Below are 19,366 nucleotides of genomic sequence, written 5' to 3'. Positions count from 1 at the left end.
GATCTGTTCTTGGCCTTATGCTATTTAACATTTTTATCAACAACCTGATAAAGTTTGCAGATGGACACAAATAATGAAGAGGACAGGTGACTAATACAGAGCAATCTTAGATTGTTGGTACAGTGGACACAAACAAATATACGCCGCTAAATGTATATGTATTCATCTAGGAACAAAGAATCTAGGCCATAATTACAGGATGGGGGACTCTATCCTGGGAAGCAGTGACTCTGAAAATGATTTGGAGGTTGTAATCATCTAAACAGGAGCTCCCAATGTGATGCTGTGGCCAAAAGAGCTAATGCAATGCTGGGATGTATAAACAAGGGAATCTCAAGTGTGAAGAGACAAGTTTTTTCACCTCTATATTTGGCACTGGTACAACTGCTGCTGGAACTCTGTGACCAGTTCTGATGTTCACAGTTCAGGAGAGATGCTGATAAATTGAAGAGGATTTAGAGAAAAGCCATGAGAATGACTTTGCATTAAAAAGGATTTGAAAATATGCCCTCTAGTGATGGAATCAGTGAGTTCAAATCTATTTAGCTTAACACCAAGTAGATTAAGGGGTGACCTGCTGTTGCAATCTAGCAGAGAAACTTAAAACATGATCCAATGTCTGGAAGTTGAAATTCAGACTGAAAATATAGTCGCAATTTTTTAATAGTGAAAGTAATCAATCATTGGAACAATTTACCAAAAGACGTAGTGGATTCTCCATCACTGTTGATTTTTAAATAAAGATTGGAAGCTTTTCTAAAAGATATGCTCTACGAATTATTTTGGGGAGGTTCGCTGACCTGTGTTATACAGTGGGTGATACTAGATGATCACAGTCGTCCTTTGAATCTATTAATAAAGATCAGTTCATAATGGAAGGCATTAAAAACACATTACGGAAACATCATACTGTCTCTGTAGTTCGGAGTCTGCATATCACTGTCTGAGCTATATTTATGAAAATATGATTAATACTATTCTTCAATGGCACTTTTTATTTGTTTACACTTTCATATTAGCAATTGGTAGATCTGATACAGAGAGGAGCACATGGACCCCAATCCTGCAAACACTTTCATGCATGTGAATAGTACCAGTTAATTTAACAGGCCAGCTCATATATGTAAAATAGCTCACAAAAGTAAGAGTTTGCAGGATCGAGGCTGTAAACTGGAAGGCACCTATTTTTCCACAGAGGATTGTAGACCCTGGGGAAGCGCTTGTAGATCTTACTAAAAAATGGAGGAAAGTATGCTGGTATCTTTTAATCACTGGCACAATTTAATAAATTATAATATCAGTATATTTCAGAATAATAAAAATAATGTTTTGCACTTATATAGATGCTTTCATCTGAGGTTCTCAAAATGATTTATGAACATTAGTTAGTGAAGATTCTGAATACCATTCAGAGATAATAATACTCACCTATCTCCATTTAATAGATGGGAAAACTCAGGCACAAAAAAGTTTAGAGCCAGATTTTCAGCAGTGCCTGGTAATTTTGAGGTATCCTAGTTTAGACAGCAAGGGCCCTGCTTTCAGGGAAAGTAAGCATCTACAGCCTTTACTGACTTCACCTGCAGTTGGAGGTACTTAGCCGCTTTTAAAAATAAGGCATGATATGTCTAAAATTGGACACTTTAAATGCTTTGAAGGATAATTTTGAAAATAAGCTTCATTCAATGGAAATCCTGATTCCTTGACAAGAAAGTTTTAACCATTAAATCATACTTTCTCCTCTGGGTTGGCATCTTTTTACTGTCATATCAAATACATTCTTCACTAGTAGCACTAGAAAGAAAATATTTTTTTTTAAAAACTTCCATTTTATTAAGGAATTCAAGAATACTTAGATTGAAGGAAGAACAAAATGAGTATGGATGACATGCTTTCATATATACATATATATAGATATATATATATATATAGATATATATAGATATATATAGATATATATATATAGATATATATATATGGGGGGGCAGAGGGAAAACTTCTTTGAAGAATTTCTATATTCTTCAAACTAACAGAAAAATGGAATTTTAAGAGTTAGTCTATAAAACCAAAATTAAATTGTTTACTTCTTTGTTGTCTGTGCCACTTGGCTTGGTGACAAAGAAAACAACTTTGTTAAAATCAGTTCAAACAGATTTCCTGCCTTCAGAATTAACTTATTCTTTCTTTCTTAAATTATTTCTTTATACAGAAATTAGGGGTATATAATCACATTTTGGAAGCAGATATATTAATTAGATTTTTACAACCTTGTGCAGTAATGAAATGGTAACCGATTCTTTTTTCAAAATTAAACAGCGAAATGTTCACCATGGGATCTATCTACTAAATAAACAATATTTCCAGCAATACTCTGGTTAGCCAAAGTTTCCATTAATAGGAGAAAATTCAACAGTTTATATATTCCTGATGTCTGCAAGAACAAACAACATATACATTTTTGAAACAGTTTCTTGTGCATGGTACCTAACAGTTTAGAGTTGGTGCAGCTTTGGTCTCCACATTTAAAGTAAAACGGAAAATTGGACAGCACAAAGATGAACAATGAAAGTGACAAAGAGTTTGTGAGATTAGATTTTAAAAACTGGGCATATTTAATTTATAAAAGGAGGCGGGGGGGACAAAGGATCTAATTCTCCATTGAAATCAGGAGTAACATAATTTAAATCAAATTTGTGCTGCTGAAAGAGAATAATAATCATGCCCAGCACGCTCAGAAACGTACTAAAAGATTCCAGTCTAAGGGAATGTCTACACTGGAGCTGTAAATTCTAGCTGAAGGAGTCCTACTTGCATTAATTCTGATCTAGTTAGCCCACTGAATATGAAAATGTAGCCGTGGCAGCATGAGGGGCTAGCTGCCCTGAGTATGTACCTACAGTCTAGGGCAGGATTGTATTTAGGGCCACTGCCCATATATTTTTAGCACATTAGCTCAATTAGAATTAGAGCGGGTATATTTCCTCAATGTGAAATATACACCTTCCAGACCTAGTGTAGACATACCGTAAGGCTTGGAATGTCACATGGTATTTTAAAACTAGTTTTTTAAAAATGAAACAGTAACAAATCCAAGGTAACTGGATTAAAAACTGAGTATTCTTAGCAATTAAGGAACAGACAAAAATGTCTTCCAGTAACTTTCAAAGACAGAAATGTCATTTGCAGAAGCACTGATTAGAAACTTTAATTTATAGGTTAACTACTGAAGGTCATGGGTCTTGGACATAGCTGTTTGTTTTATTATCACCTTTCTACATTCAGAAGAAGTTTGTTTTTATCCTGATACTTTTAGGTGGTATCATCCTGTTTCCATCAACATTAAATGGAGTTTTAGTACCATAAAAAGTCATTTCAGATAGATCAAGACTCTCAACCTTTTCAGAGTGTGAACCATATCTTAACAGAGAGATTGTCTCAGGGATCACCCCCGCCATGATTGGTGAACTTAACATCTGAGGCATCTACAGGTACTTCCTGGAAGATTTATTATTAGTAAAGTCTTTAGTGTATTTTTCCCATTTCTTTTAATAGTATATAGCAGATGGATACAGTGAAAATTAAAATCATGTGATCAGCCAGCTTTCTGCAGACCACCACCAAGTGCTCCATAGACCATCACTGGCTCAGGCCATCGTGGCAAAAAGTGATGCAACTACCTTATATAAATTAATCTAGACCATATTTCCATAATTTGCTTATGAGAATGTCATGTGAGACTGTCTCAAAAACCTTATTAATATCAAGATATATCATATCTACTGGATTTCAATAAAGATGACCTTAAACTCAGATAATTGGTACGAAGGGTCTCATGGTGGGAAAATCTAAAATGATAAAGGAGCTCAGGAGTGCTGATAGTTTCTCAAAGAGTTAATATTAAAGGCACACCAGCAAACTATCCCAATGTAAAGTAAAGATAGAATAACCTGAAGCCAATATGGCTCCATTTAGACCTCTTTAATACCTGAAAATCTAAAAGGAATCCTACAAAAGTGGAAACATAGACTAACTGTTAATACAAATGAATAGCACAAGTATGAGGGGCAAACTTACAAAGGCTAAGGCACAAAATGAGTTACACCTAACAAAGGGATATAAAAGCCAATAAGAAGAGGTTCCATAAATACATCTGAGCCAAAGAAAGGAAAATGTAGGTCTTATACTGAGTGGGAAAGGAGAGCTAATAAACAAAGATCAAGAAGGCAGTGTTTAATGCCTACTTTACGTCTATCTTCATTAGTAAAGTAAATGGTGACCAGATGCTTAACAAGAGGGAAGGGATGCACGCCAGAATAGGGAAATAACAGGTTAAAAAAATTTTGAAAGTTAGCTGTAATCTAGTCGTAGATCCTAATGAAATTCACCCTAGGGTACTTAAGGAACTAACTGAAGCAATCTCATAACTGTTGGTGATTATCTTTAAGAACTCATGGAGGATGTCCGAGATCCTAGAGGAATGAAGAAGGGCAAACACAATACCGATCTTTAAAAAAAAGGTATGGGGTGGGGAGAGGCAAACCAGGGAATTAAAGACCAATCAATTTAACTTTGATACCTTGAAAGATTTTGGAACAAATTATAGAACAATCAGTTTGTAAGAACAGAGAGGAAAACAGTGTAATAAATAATAGCAAACATGGATTTGTCAAGAACAAATCATCCCAAACCAACCTAATTTCTTTCTTTGACAGTGTTACTGGCTTAGTGGATGAGGGAAAGCAGTAGATATGATACATCTTGATTTTGGTAAGGTTTCTGACACAATTCCACATCACATTCTCATAAGTAAACTAGGCAAATGTATTCTAGATAGATCTACTATAAAGTGGGTGCACAACTGGTTGAAAGACTGGTTGACAGAGTAGTTATTGATGGTTTGCATTAAACCGGAGGAGGTATGCAGTGAGGTGACGTATCCAGTCAGTCCTAGGTCCAGTATTTTTCTACATTTTCATTAATGATTTGGACAATGGAGCAGAGAGGATGCTTATGAAATTTGTAGAGGACATTAAACTGGGAGGGGTTGCAAGCACTTTGGAGGACAGAATTAGAATTCAAAATGACCTTGACAAATTGGAGCACTGGTGTGATATCAACAAGATGAAATTCAGTCAAGACAAGTGTACACTTAGAGTAGACAAATATTTAGGGCACACAAATACAAAAATGGGGAATAACTGGCTAGGCAGTAATACTGCTGAAGAAAGATCTGGGAGCTGTAGTGGATCACAAATTAAGTATGAGCCAGCAATGTTCTTCAGCAGTGAAAAAAGACTAATATTCTGGGGTGTATTAACAGGAGTGTCATAATTATCCTGCTCTACTTGGCACTGTTGAGGCCTCAGGTAGAGTACTGTGTCCAGTCCTAGGTACGACACTTTAAGAAACGTGAATAAACTTGAGAGAATCCAGAGAACAACAAATATGATAAAAGGTTTAGAAAACCTGACCTATGAGGAAAGGTTAAAAAACCTGGGCACTTTTAGTCTTAAGAAAAGAAGAGTGATAGTCTTCAGATAATAGTCTTCATATATGTTAAGGGCTGTTATAAAGAGAATGGTGATCAATTATTCTACATGTCCACTGAAGGGGGGACAACAAGTAATAGGATTAATCTGCAATGAGGGAGATTTAAGTTAGATATAAGGAAAAACTTTGAGGATAAGGGTAGATATGTTCTGGAACAGTCTTCTAAGGGAAGTTGTGGAATCCCCATCACTGGAGGTTTTTAAGAAGAGGTTAGTCCAGGCGTTCTCAAACTTCATGGTACTGCGACCCCCTTCCAACAACAAAATTACTTCATGACCCCAGGAGGGGAGACCGAAGCCTGAGCCCGCCCAAGCCCCACTGCCCTGGGTGGAGAGGGGCCAAATCCAGACCCTCACCACTGTGGGCAGGGGGGCCAAAGCTGAAGCTCAAGGTCTTCAGCTCCAGGCAGGGGGCCTGCAACCTGAGCCCTGCAACCTGAGCCCCAGCAAGTCTAATCCAGCCCTCATTCAAAGGGATTGCGACCCACTTTGAAGTCCCAACCCACAGTTTGAGAACTGCTGGGTTAGACAAAACCCTGCCACAACGGTCTAGGCATAGTTGGTTCTATGCCTCAGTGCAGGTGGCTAGACTAGATGACCTCTTGAGATCCTTTTTAGCCCTACATTTTTGTGATTCTATGATTTCAGAACTACTAGGATAAAGATATTTTTCTTTTTTATATGGATCTTATCCAGAAAATAATATCCACTCCAAAGTAAAGTCCATTAATTTTTGTATTGACAGGCCCAAACATTTCATACTTTGCAAGTGCAAAAGATTAATATAAAATTTAAACGTGTATAGGTGACACTTAGCGTTAGTTTCTATAGTAGCAAGAATGATTTTATTTTTTGATTTAAGTGTCTGAATTTGAAGAATTGTACAATACCTGTCCAGTGTATGCAAAGTCCAGGGCCTGCTTTAAACCTAGGCTGGTGACACCATGCAAATTCACCTCATCAGCTCCACTTTCAACCATACAGAGACTGAACATTGCCTAAGAAGAGAAAAGAAACATTTGCAGACATTAAAAATTAGATTGAGGGAGAAACATGAGAAGTTTCAGATGAACACTGTTGATTTTTGCTACCTAACCACCCCTTGCTATTCTCCAGGTAAAACACCTCCATAGCACCATGACTACTATTGAGGTGCCAGGGCTCAAGCAATTTTTTTTACATTTATAACTGATGCAGCAAGCCCAGATGTGCCAGAGCTATGAACTGCCAAGCCTAGAGTTGCTGGGGCTCAGCCTTGGCACAAATTAAGCACTGATAAGATCTATATAAAGTTTTCGTTATTACGGTTTCCTTTGACTCCCCCTCAGTAAGTAGGTTAGCAACTGAGCTGTTTCACTGATAAAGAAGTGTACAGACATATCCCTGAAGACAAAAACTGCAACTAATCCATCAAGATCCAATTCTGAAAGCTTTACACTGAATAATACTTTACTATGCAAGTAATTCCACTGAAACCAGTGGGACCACTCACATAGTATGGTACTATTCAATGAAAGTGGGCAGATTGGACCCTGAAAAATCATTCTAATCAACCACCACTAAGAACAGTAAATTGTAGGTCCATAAAATATTTAAAGATTAAAAACGGGCAAAGTAAATCCTCCATGATTATTTGAATAAGTAAATTAGTTTATTAAGACAGTTAAAACCTCTTTTTAAAAAGTGGTAATCCTACCCAAACAACACAAAAGAATGCCATGCAACTAGAAATAAAAAAGGCAAAGAGGTAACATGAAGAACAGTCATCTACTGATATTAAGGTACACAAAACATTCAAGTACATTAAGAGCAAGGCCACATATGTATGGATGCAGACTTGTTAGGCCTCATTTTTACCCTTCCCAGAAAATGGAATGAGCCAATAAATTCACTTATTTGTCAACAGTGACAAACTTAAGGCAAATAAAAAGAAATACTTTGCAAAGTATGTAGCTGGCTGCTGGACAGTACTGCAGAATTGACCAGGGCACATTCCTTTCTCTCCCACTTTCCTTCGAGGCATAGCCTGCTGACTGAGAAAAGATGCTAGACTTGACAGGCCAAACTTGCATGGCCTATTTCGTTTAAGATCATTCTCTCCCAACATGATTTGGTACTTGAGCTCATTTTCAATCTTTAGATTTTAAAATTAAATTCTAATATTTGCACAGAATGGCACTGAGTTGTAGAGAGTGTCAATCCCTTCCCTTAAAACAGTGTGAACTTTCTCTTAAATTAGAAACTGTAATTTGCTGTTTTGAAAGTATTTTCCTCCCTTAAAGAGTGGGGTTCCCTTCCCCACTTTATGAATATTTTCAAGCTTCCAAAGACACTAACAGACATTTCAAATGTTGTGATAATTAATAAAAAATATTTTTATTAGGCCCTAGTTCTACCTTCAAATACATATGCCTAAATCTCATTAACTTTGGCTTGTACATAAGTGAGGGCAACAATCAGCCCTTGTGTAACACATTATTTGCTCCAACTCATACTATCTTCCCTTCCCCAAGCCTAATCCATGTAATATGCCTTTATTCATGTCCATCAATGGCTATTAGCCAAGATCCAAGAAGCTGGGAGGGGAAGATAAGTGGATCACTCTAACTGCCCCATTCTGTACATTCCTCCTGAAGCTCTGTTACTGGCCACTGTTGAAGACAAGACACTGGGTTAGGTGGACCACTAGTCTTACTCCAGTATAGCAGTTATGTTTATGCAGCACCATTTTGGATTGTTAAATAAACTGCAATCTGCCTCGTAATAGCTATCTGAATGGTGTGGCTAGGGATGTGACTGAAGCCACAGACCACTAATTGAATGTTGAAGTAGAAACATTCACTTATCAGCTACTGCAGAGAGCCACCCAGGCCCACACCTTCTCCTTGAGATAGGATCAGGATTTCACCCTTGGAGTCTATTGAAGTCAATGGCAAAACTGGAGCCAATTTCCAGGTTGCACGTGTCAATCATATATGGCAGTGGAAGTGGCATGATGGGAGGCACTTGGTGTGAAGGGTGAGCTCTTCTTGTCTGAGTGACAGCCAAGGAGTTATTGAAGAGGTCAAGGAGCTCCTGAGCCTACCATCCTAGCTAACATCTCCCCATAACTAGCCTCCAGACCCTCAAATTCCCAAAAAATAGCTTTTTGTTAGGGCTCATTCTGAGCTCTCCTATAGCCTCTCTCCCTTCCACATGCCGCTGAGCAGGGGTCATTGCAATCCAAATGCTAGTGTAGCTAGTGTGAGAGAAACACTAGGGCAGGATTCAGAGGGACCAGTCATGCGGCTACATGAATTTCCCACCCCCATCAGTGGGTCTACAGGTCCCAACTCTATAGCCCTTTACATCACTACACCACCACTAAAGTCAATGGTAGACGCAAGAGCTCAGCACCTCTAAAAGCTGGTGCATGGTATCTCCGTTGGGACAGAGGAGTTTCAGTACAAAAACTGAAGCACCCAAGTATTTGTGTCCTCTTCCAAAAGCATTGTTCTGATTGCCACTGAAATGAACTGTTCTGAAATTAATTTGTTCCCGGGCAGTGATCCAATTTAAGCAAACATGTCATTTATCAAGGTACTGATTCTTCTCTTCTGCAATTTGTATTTCAATTGAAATTTTATCAAGGTTTTCCCTAACTGGCAGTATAATAGAATATAATGAGTTAAACCAGGTATCACATTAACACAGTAAGAAATAGTCATTCTAAGTTTACCCAACTGAAAAGAAATCAGAACTGAAAAATTCAATGACTTGTAAAGCTCAGTAAAAACTGTAGTTTATTAATTACCATGCATGTCACCCAAAATACCAGTTGTCATTTATTTGTATATGGTATGCCAGGATGGTTATTTCATTCTGGCTTTCAACAATATTTCTCACCCTTGAGCTGGTTATAGCTACAATCTTCTTCCTTGCATTAATCACATAACACAAAATCTGCATTATGAACGCTCTCCCTCCAACATGCTCTGTTCAGTGCCATGTTCTCTGTCATACCACATGCTGACATGTCTTCATTTATGACATCCCACCACTTCTTCTCCGCTTGGCCTGTCTTTTTCCTTCAGTCTGATCTATTGGGACTCTCTTACCTACAGTGTTGTCAGAACTGCACTTTATAGCTACAATATCTAATATTAAAATATGTAGCTCACCTGGCTAGCTGCAGATCTCTTGCTCCCCCGCCCCGGCCATAAACTGAGTTACTGTAAACATTAAAACTAAAAGGTAGCAGTTTCCAAACATATGAATGGCAAACCTGTTCGTAGGGAGTGATTTCACACAGCATGAAAAGCACTCTAATCAAAATGATGAAAAGCATTCTGTAATGGGGTGCAGGATCCCATGTAGTGAAGTCATTTTAAATGTCAGTCCATAAACTGTTGAATATAGCAAATGACTCAAAAGAACCATCACTCCTTTTGGAAATAATTGCACGGAGCTGTGTGGTGCCCCACACCAGATCTCTAAATAAAGTATGTTGAACTGGTAATTTATAAATACCCTCTCATTCAAAAGCAGTGAGTTTTGTTATACACAAAATATGATTATTAAGTTTTGTTATTTTCTACAGTCAGAAAGCAAACACCTATTAGGCCCTATCCTACAATTGTCAGAAGACATTAGAAGATAATTTCAACAGAACAAACTTATCTCCTTACTGTGTTATCCTAATTATTCTCAGACCTTGGCTGACTCATAAATCACTTATTTTTTTCTTAAATGTAGAGCCTTAGTTGATTAATCTTAAAAAGAAAAAAAAAGATTAACACCAAGTGCTGCTCAGAAATGTCATGGCTAGCAGGGTTCTGATGTTATTTTGCTAAAATTCTGCACTTCATCAAAGAAAGAATTCACATTCCAAACACTATACCACAACCAAGTATTTATATTTTCATATATTCAAATGATATACATGTCATTTGATTAAATTCTGTATTATCAATATGTTTTAATTGAAACTAAAGCACAGTTACAGAGTTTATTCTGCCTCAATGCAAGCAGGAAAAGGGTGCTATTCAAAAGTGGTTATGCATGTGCAAATCCGCATTATTGCTAATGATATGGTGGAAAATGATTTGTGCATAAACTGTTATTTATTATAAATAGTAAGTTACCATCCTAGCACCAGGTATTGTTGCAGTGCTGACTACCTGTTGACTTAGTATGAAGTGTGGAACTGTGGATCAGAAAAGTAACAGCAACAATATGGAAATCATTTAAGATATGAAGAGCTAGATCTTCACCCACTGTAGTCGGCATTAGCTGCACTGGCTTGGATGTAACTATGTTGGTTTATTCCAGCTGAGGATCTGGCCTGAAGTTGTAAGGAAGTTTCCAGAAGTTCCCTATTATTATTAAAGTATATTTCAAAGCTCAGAAACACCAGTGCAAATACTTTAACAAACTATTCTGAAGTTACATAAAGGATATATTGTTGCATTGGTAAAAAAGAAGCAATTATTTATACCAGATACAATTTACTTGGATGATTATCTGTACTTTCCTACTAGGGCCAAATCCTGGTCTCACTAAAATCAATAGCAAAACTCCCATTGACTTTGATGAAAGAAGGATTTTGCTCCAGTTACAGATATTTTGTATTTGGGGGGAGAGGGAGGAACCTATTTTCCCACAGCCCACATTCCCCCTCTACTTAAGCTCACTACAGAGTCAATATCCCATCAGAGTGTGTTGCCAGTGACTACACTGTTTCAAATATAGCAATATATATAAGAGCTTGTTGCTGTTGACAAAAAAGAAAACAAGATTGCATGAGGAATGCAAGGTTGCGTAAAGAATAGTATGGTAAATATTCTCCATATTATATACCTTTATATATAACAATGGTGCAGCCTCCTTTAGAATACTGTGTACAGTGCTGATCATCCCCATCTCAAAAAGGAGATCACAGCACTAGAGGGAGTTCAGAGAAGGGTGACAAATATGAATAGGGGCAGGGAAAAATTCTCATCTGAAGAGAGATTGAAACGATCTGGACTGTTTACCTTAGAGAGGAAATGAAAAAGAAAGGACAGGATAAACGTAGATAAAATAATAAATGGTTTGGAAAAGTGACATGGGAAACTTCTGTTCTCCCTGTTTCCTAACACAAAAACAAGGGGACGTTCAATGAAATTAAAAAATGGCAAATTCAAAAGCTGATGCAAGGAAATATTTTTTCATGCAATGAACCACTGAACTGTGGAACTCACTGTGACAAGATGCTGTTGAGGCCAATAAGAGTCAGAAAGGGATTTTATAGGGTGTGATACCCTATACCCCATGTTCACCACTTGTATGTGGTTATGGCATGTTTTGCACTAAGTATGCATTGTGAGGTATCATTTGAAAACTCAATCTGCTGAGCATCATTATCCTGTTAAAATGTGTGTACCAATATTGTATATGGAGTTAAAAGATTTTGGTATATGTTTGTTACTGAAATGTTGTAATTCTGGGGAACGTTCACAGACTAGCTTCCCACTGTCATCAAAGGACTGACCACAGTTGGAAAACTATTAACTATTGAGGCAACCATTCACTGTCAGAGGGTACTTTAAATCACAGATTTGAATATCATCCCTCACATACACAGAAAGTATGAACAAGAAATACACAATCCACATGGAAGATGCTTCAAATCTCACGTAGGCCACACACCGATTGTCTGCACCCCAGCAATGGGTAATCCTCAAAGAGAGGAGGTGGATATAAAAATAAGAGACAATGGCTTCCCCATTACCTCTCCTCCCCCACCTCTACTCAGGAAGCAAGATAGTCTTCCAAACAAAGAAACATCATTGAACTAGAGTAGTCCTAACATGGATTGCTGTAAGCTTTTGGGTGAGAGAATCCTTTTTGCTTTCTAATCTTATTTAGCTTGGTAAAGTTTAGGAATTAGACTGGAGTTTTATTCTTTATTTCTTTGGTAACCAATTTTGTCTTTTATGCCTTAAACACTTATAGTCATTTAAAATCTATCTTTCTTTAGTTAAGAAACTTCTTTAATTATTTATCAAATCCAGTGTGGTTTTGGTTGAAATGTCTGGGGAATCTCTATTCAGGTTAACAAAAGATTTTGCATAATCATTACTGTTTGATGGAATGACTTTAATGAGTTTACACTGTTTGGGGGGGCATGAACAGTATAAGATGTACATTTCTGCAGCGAAAGGCTGGAACTGAGGAATATGCTAGTGTTGCCCTGTATCTGGCTGGGAGAGCACTCATGTAATTTTGCTGTGTGAGCAGAGCCTGGAAAGACTGCTTTTCACTAGCAGAGCAGTGTAAGAGACACCCTGGAGAACTGAGGTGACACAGCAGTTCAGTGGTCCCCCAGATTGTACCCTGGGGGAATGTCATACAGGGATTCTAGATAACAAGAATATCCAGAGTTATAATAGCCAATGCTAACATACATGATGGAAGTGGTTAATATCTCATCTTTCAGGGCTGTAGTCAGTCTCCAACTACTAGGATTAGGACATTCTTTGCACCTTCCTCTGCAGCTCCTAGTGCTGGTCATTGTCAGATGCAGGATGCTAGACTAGATGGACAACTTGCCTGATGCAGTAAGACAATTCCTATGTTCTTTAAATAAAAGTATCTGAAATGATTATTAGAAATACTATTGCAAAAAAGACATGAAAAATAAGTACAACTAAACAAGCTTAAACTTTTTGGCTGAAGTCCCTTCCCCAGACTCAGAACAATTATAGTATCAACAGACTATGTATATTGATGTACATGAGATTAGAGGTGTAGGGAATAGTAAGCAGTAATTGTCATCTGACTCAGACAGGGGCAGAGCAGTTTCAGAGCCACACCATGGCTGCTACTTCAGCCCTGGATTGGTAAGGAGTGTGTTCCATGCATCCTATGTGTAGGGGTTCATTGCCACTGGGTCAACATAAATGTGGACTGCATAGGAATATTAACAAGCAGCCTCCAGCTCACCTTCAGACCCACAACCATTTCTTCTGTGCAGAACTGGTGCAGAAGCCAGATCTGCTGAGATTTAGAGCTAGAGTCTTACACCATTCTCATTACAGTATCTCATCACTAGTGTCTGAATGTCTTCTAGCAGTGCATTAAACAACATGACTGACATCTGTCACATGTGTTTTGTTCTCTCTCATACTCTCTCCAGGGTGAGAACTGTGTGTACAGTGGAGTGTTTTGGTTCGGTGGCGCTTTCATTTTGCCTTTTAAAAGCTACATGCTGTTGTTTATCTTGGAGAAGGCAAGGTCAAAAAAGAACTCCTTGCATTGGTATAGAAAGTGGTGAGGTTTGTGATGGTCCTTAGGAATCCCTTAAGGATCATAATATTCTGTTTTGAAACTTTTGCAATACTTAGGAAGTGAGTTAAACATGAACTGTCAAAATCAGATATTGGAAGCACCCCTGAAGTTTTCGGTTTTGTGAGATTAAATAAGTCTATCAATAGTGTTTTTATGTAGCGCTAGTATCTCAGTTTATTTTCCCCATAGTACAGTTAAAAGGGAGGGGGGATGACATCTCAGCTTGATGCACAGTAACAGAAAAGATATAAACTAAATACTAAATATTTAGACAATTGTCAAAACCTGCCTTAAATTTACTCAGCTCATAGTCAACTGTATCATATTTGATCTGAATATATGTATACAAAGTCTTTTTAAAAAGTGAATGAAGTTAAAGTAAAATCTATAAAATCATTTATCAGACTTTGCTTGCACAAAAAACATTGGAGAATGCCCCTCTCTTCCACCTAAATGAGTCTTTTCTGGACCCAGCTGGGTCCTCTCAGTTTCTTCTTTTCAGTCACTGTTCTGTTATCCCCTTCATTTCCACTCAGTCAATGAGTGTTTTAATACTGCATAAAATTAGCTGTTTGTTTGTCTTTGCTGAGCAGGGTCATAGTTTGTTTACCCAAACAAAAAATAAATCCTGAAAGAAAAGAAAGTAGCAACCAATGGCCAGAATGTGGAGAGAGAAAAAAAAATCCAGTTATTAAAACAGGTCTTCATTCACAAGTGGTTTCAGCAGAGGTCAGAGCATTTTTAGCAGCTATGTGCCTCACCAGACATTTTTGATGCGCCGCCTCCCCACCCCCCTTGTTACTCTTCAAAAAAAGTCAGCAATCTGCTTGCAGATATTATCTTGTTCCAGATAAGACATACCTATTTAGGAAATACAGCTAGGAGACAGCTGCCTGGTGGACTATTTTTATTGAAGGAAATTTGTATAGCGAGGGTGACAGTAAAATATTATTGAAAGGTTTGAAATACTGCACAGCAAAACTCAAGTGCAAGATAAACATTTTTCCAACTTGTCTCGATTTGCAGTAACTTCCCGCTCCCACCCATAATATGTTATACATCTGCTTTCACACTAACAATGAAAATTCATACTATTCAAGCATTTCATTCACTTTTTACAGGCTTGTTGGTACCTACTTTAAAAACAAATAGATAAAATTACATCTGCTCTAAAAATAGCACAGAAAAATCCATCCTTCCTTCTTTCTCAATTTGAGCTCGGAATTTAACCAGATATGGAATAGGGAACAGGAAAGAGAAAATGATTATTCTCAAATAGGAAAAAGAAAGAAAGGACATAATCCTTCTGTCATGGTATAATTCCCCACTCTGAACTTTAGCGTCCAAAAGATGGGGTACCAGCATGAATTCCTGTAAGCTCAATTGCCAGCTTAGTACTTGTAGTGCTGCCACCAACCAGGAATTCTAGTGCCTGGTACACTCTGGTCCCCCCAAAACCTTGCCCGGGGACCCCCAAGACCCAGTCCCTCTGGATCTTAACACAAGGAAAGTAAACCCTTTCCCTCAGCGTTGCCTCTCCCAGGCTTCCCCTCCCTGGGTTACCCTGGAAGATTACTGTGATTCAAACTCCTTGAATCTTAAAACAGAGGAAAATTCACCTTCCCCCCTCCTCCTCTCTCCCCCTCCCAGACTCTTCCTGAGAGAGAGAGTAATCCTAACACAGAGAGAAATTAACCTCTCTCTCCCCCTTCCCTCCTTTCTCCCCCCCAATTCCCTGGTGAATTCAGACCCCGTCCCCTGGGATCTCACACCAGAATAAAAAACCAATCAGGTTCTTAAACAAGAAAAGCTTTTAATTAAAGAAAGAAAAAAAACAGTAAAAATTATCTTTGTAAATTTAAGATGGAATATGTTACAGGGTCTTTCAGCTATAGACACTGGGAATACCCTCCCAGCCTAAGTATACAAGTACAAATTAAAATCCTTTCAGCAAAATACACACTTGAACTCCTTCCAGCCAAATACACGTTTGAACTCCTTCCAGCCAAATACACATTTGCAAATAAAGAAAACAAACATAAGCCTAACTCACCTTATCACCTAGTACTTATTATTTTGAATCTATAAGAACCTGTATCAGGGAGATTGGAGAGAAACCTGGTTGCACGTCTGATCACTCTCAGAACCCAGAGAGAACAAGCACCAAAAACTAACAGCACACACAAAAACCTCCCTCCCTCAAGATTTGAAAGTATCCTGTCCCCTGATTGGTCCTCTGGTCCGGTGACAGCTAGGCTCACTGATCTTGTTAACCCTTTACAGGCAAAAGAGGTATGAAGTACTTCTGTTCTATTAACTCTTACTTATCTGTTTATGACACCTTCTGATAAGGCATACTATCAAGAGCCATTTTAAATAATTCTATATGAGAGTGGCAAACTTCACACTTTTCTACAAATGCAAATTTTCTTCAAGAAAATGTATTGCAAAAGCCTTTATGCCAGCAAAGGAATCTGAAATAAAGCAACAAACAGGATTTTCTATTCATCTAGTATACTTCTCTCAAGAGCAACACTGAATTTTAAGAGCAGTCTAAAAACATGAGTGTCCATTTCTGGGGGGAAACCACTTAGATGTATCAGCAGAAAAATTATATTTCCATTACAGTTTTTCCTGTTCTTAAAGTATCGGCTACAATTAAGTGTTCTGTGTTGAAGATTGAGATTAGAAAAATTGTTAAAAGAAAATTTAATCTGATAATTTTGATTAAATAATTTACAGTAATTCAGTCAGTTTTCAATGGTTCTTTCCTTTTAGCTGCCATTTATTATTTATGTTCACAAAATGATGCAGTTAAGGAGGAATAAATTATAGCAACTTTAAAAAAAAATGCCTTATGCAATTCCTAGATCTGTACATACATATAATGCTCAGTGATTATTTAATGTCCAAAGACCTGTAAAACAACGGCTAATTAAACATACACCTCATCTATATTATATAGAGACTGTCTAATCCCCATTTTACAGATTGAGAAACTCATGGATTGTAGGTGTAAGAATCCAGGGGAGGCTAAGCCTCCCAATACAGAATGTGGCACGCCTCCCTCTGGAGGCATGCCAGTCTGCCATCTTTGGAGCACTGCCACTGAAAGAGTGCCCACGCAGTAGCCCCAATTATGCTGCACCCCAAGGCCCCATTCCCATTCATCCTTTTCCCCTGTGGCCCCACCCATACTGCTCCTCTTCCCGCCCCTACTCCGCCTCTTCCCCCCCCCCCGAGATCCTGCCCTCATGCTGCTTCCTCCTCCCGAATCTCTACCACCTGCCGCTTGCATCTCTGCACATCCTCCTCCCCCAACACCCCCCCCACAGCCCGCTCAGAAGCTGTGGGCTGGTGGGCCTTGGAGGTTGGGTGGGTGAAGGGGCGCAAGTGGGGACACTGAAGAGTAGGGGGGTTGGTGGGGGCTGAGAGGAGTGGGCAGCAGGGGACTCGGGGGGGGAGATGAGTGGAAGCAAGCCTCAGGGCAGAGCAGGGGGTGGGGCCATGGTCTGGGAGCCAGTGGCCCCTTCCAATTCTAGGAAGCTTCCAGGGTTCACAACCAGGCTCCCCAAATGCGGGAGTCACAAGCCACCCATGAAGAAACTGAAGTACTAAGGGGGTAAAAGCCTCAATTTTCAGAGGTCTTCCATAATTGTGGTTCTCGGTTTCTGGGTGCACAAACTAGGGTATTTTCAAAGATCGTGAACATCTACAATTGCTGTTGACTCCACTGGGAGTGGTGGGTGCCCAGCACCTCTGAAAATCAAGCCCAAAATATTGGAAGTTGCCACGATCCAGCCATAGCTGCCACCTAAATGTTGATGCATTCAAAATTAGTAGACACTTGAAAATTTGACCTCAAGCAACTTGACCAGTCTAGGGCTGGTGATTAGTACACAGCATAACACATGAAGATGTAGTGTGCAGCTTCCTTTCTCTGCCCTCAGCACTGCAGCCAAACAGATCTTCGCACATCAGCCTCCTCCTCTTCCCCCCCAATGTGCAGAATGGAAAGTAAGATCAGAACTTAGAATTGTATATAGAGCTGTAACAAAGGTGATAAGAAGCACAGGTATCACACTGATGGAGCAGACATAAGAACCTACATACAGCAGAACACCATCTGGACAGACTTTAGGCCTAATTTTCCAGTGCCTTACCTTATGTAGCAACTTACAAATATACAAAGGGAGCATAAAATGGATTAAATGCTACCAAATCAGAAAAGTAATGTTTAGCAACACTTTGCACAGGTATAAGCCACAACATGAGATACAAAGCAGTGGAAATTTTGGCCCATTGATTTGATCAATGCAAGCAAACAGAAGGCAGCTTTTGCAACCACATTTAACAGACTCTTTCAAAATGTGCAGGTTTAAAAACAGTCCAGGGAAGCAGAAACAAGAAATCAATGTCCAAGTGCCCAGAAGATACAATTTCATTCACTGCCATAAGTGATGGGATGCCACATACCGATCTGCCTTGGAATTACTTTTCCGCATATTCATTCAAAAGAATCAAAGCAGCAGATGTCCAATGTCTGTGATAATATCAGGTTCATCCCTGTTTGTATACATTACTCTCTCAGCTGTGTCTTGCATATCAGATACTAAATCATCAACAACTGATTAAATTGACTATCAATTTATGCAGCAGTTTGCATCAGCCAAATGTGTGGGCTAATTCTATGTGTCAGTTCTTTTTTTAGATGATGAATAGAATTAGGGCATGTACACTGGCTCAGAGGATTGTTAAAATCAATATAAGATCAAATGGACAGGTTTAAAAAAAAAACCCACACACAAACCTGCATCTAGTCCACTAAATTAGGGTTGTGAAAAATTTTTTTAGAAAAAAACACCTATTTACTTTTTAATGGGTTTTACTAGGCTTTTTTTCCCTGTGACTTTTCATTTTTTAACTTCTATGTCACTCTAAATATTTACAAGGACATAACATTTTTGAAAGATTTTTGATACTTAGAATCAAATGTTTTTATTTAAATCCTTGTTTAAAACTTTATTCTAAAATATTATCAGGAAAATGATAAGATCAACAAACTGGTTATACTTCCCAGTAGGTAATATAGCATTAGAATTGTGTGGAAGCCTAAAGGGAAATAAGTAGAATCATTGGTGATTGGAGAGAGAGGGAATAGCTAATACGTATAATCAACTGTCATTAAACATTGAAGAGAGAGGAGTGGTTGGAACTGTGACCCTTTTAGGGGAGGATTACATTTTCTAGAACATAGAAAGTGGGAAAGGCAACTGATAACATGGCTCTCTCTACAATGCTGACTCACTTGTCTTATTTTCCATTTTCAGTGGTGATTTCACTTGGTGGCTGCTTCTCCTTCTAACTGTAGTAAATGTGAAAGCTGCTGATCAATACTGCAAACAGGATTGGTGATTAGAACTGATCAAACATCAGTGAATGTATGTGACTCAACATGCCTCAAGTTGAAGGAAGTGTAAAGAAACAAGTCATTGAATGAACTGAAC

The 19,366-nt window shown here is 38.4% G+C and overlaps 1 protein-coding gene across 7 annotated transcripts in view; it reads right to left on the bottom strand.

Moving 5' to 3' along the window:
* KLHL32 (kelch like family member 32) overlaps positions 1-19,366 on the bottom strand; it is a 215,165-nt gene that overhangs the window by 114,196 nt on the left and 81,603 nt on the right. For all 7 annotated transcript variants that reach the window (XR_003999544.1, XM_030555980.1, XM_030555978.1 and 4 more), the window contains exon 4: positions 6,440-6,547. Coding sequence is in view for 6 of the 7 variants with exons in the window: in XM_030555980.1 (XP_030411840.1) it covers positions 6,440-6,547 (108 nt within the window). In the remaining variant the exon portion in view is untranslated. The remainder of the gene's footprint in view (positions 1-6,439; positions 6,548-19,366) is intronic.

Source organism: Gopherus evgoodei, chromosome 3, assembly GCF_007399415.2.
Source record: "Gopherus evgoodei ecotype Sinaloan lineage chromosome 3, rGopEvg1_v1.p, whole genome shotgun sequence".
Classification (NCBI taxonomy): Eukaryota; Metazoa; Chordata; order Testudines; family Testudinidae; genus Gopherus; species Gopherus evgoodei.
The sequence above is the reverse complement of the archived record's forward strand: the minus strand, read 5'-3'. Positions and strand labels throughout refer to the sequence as shown.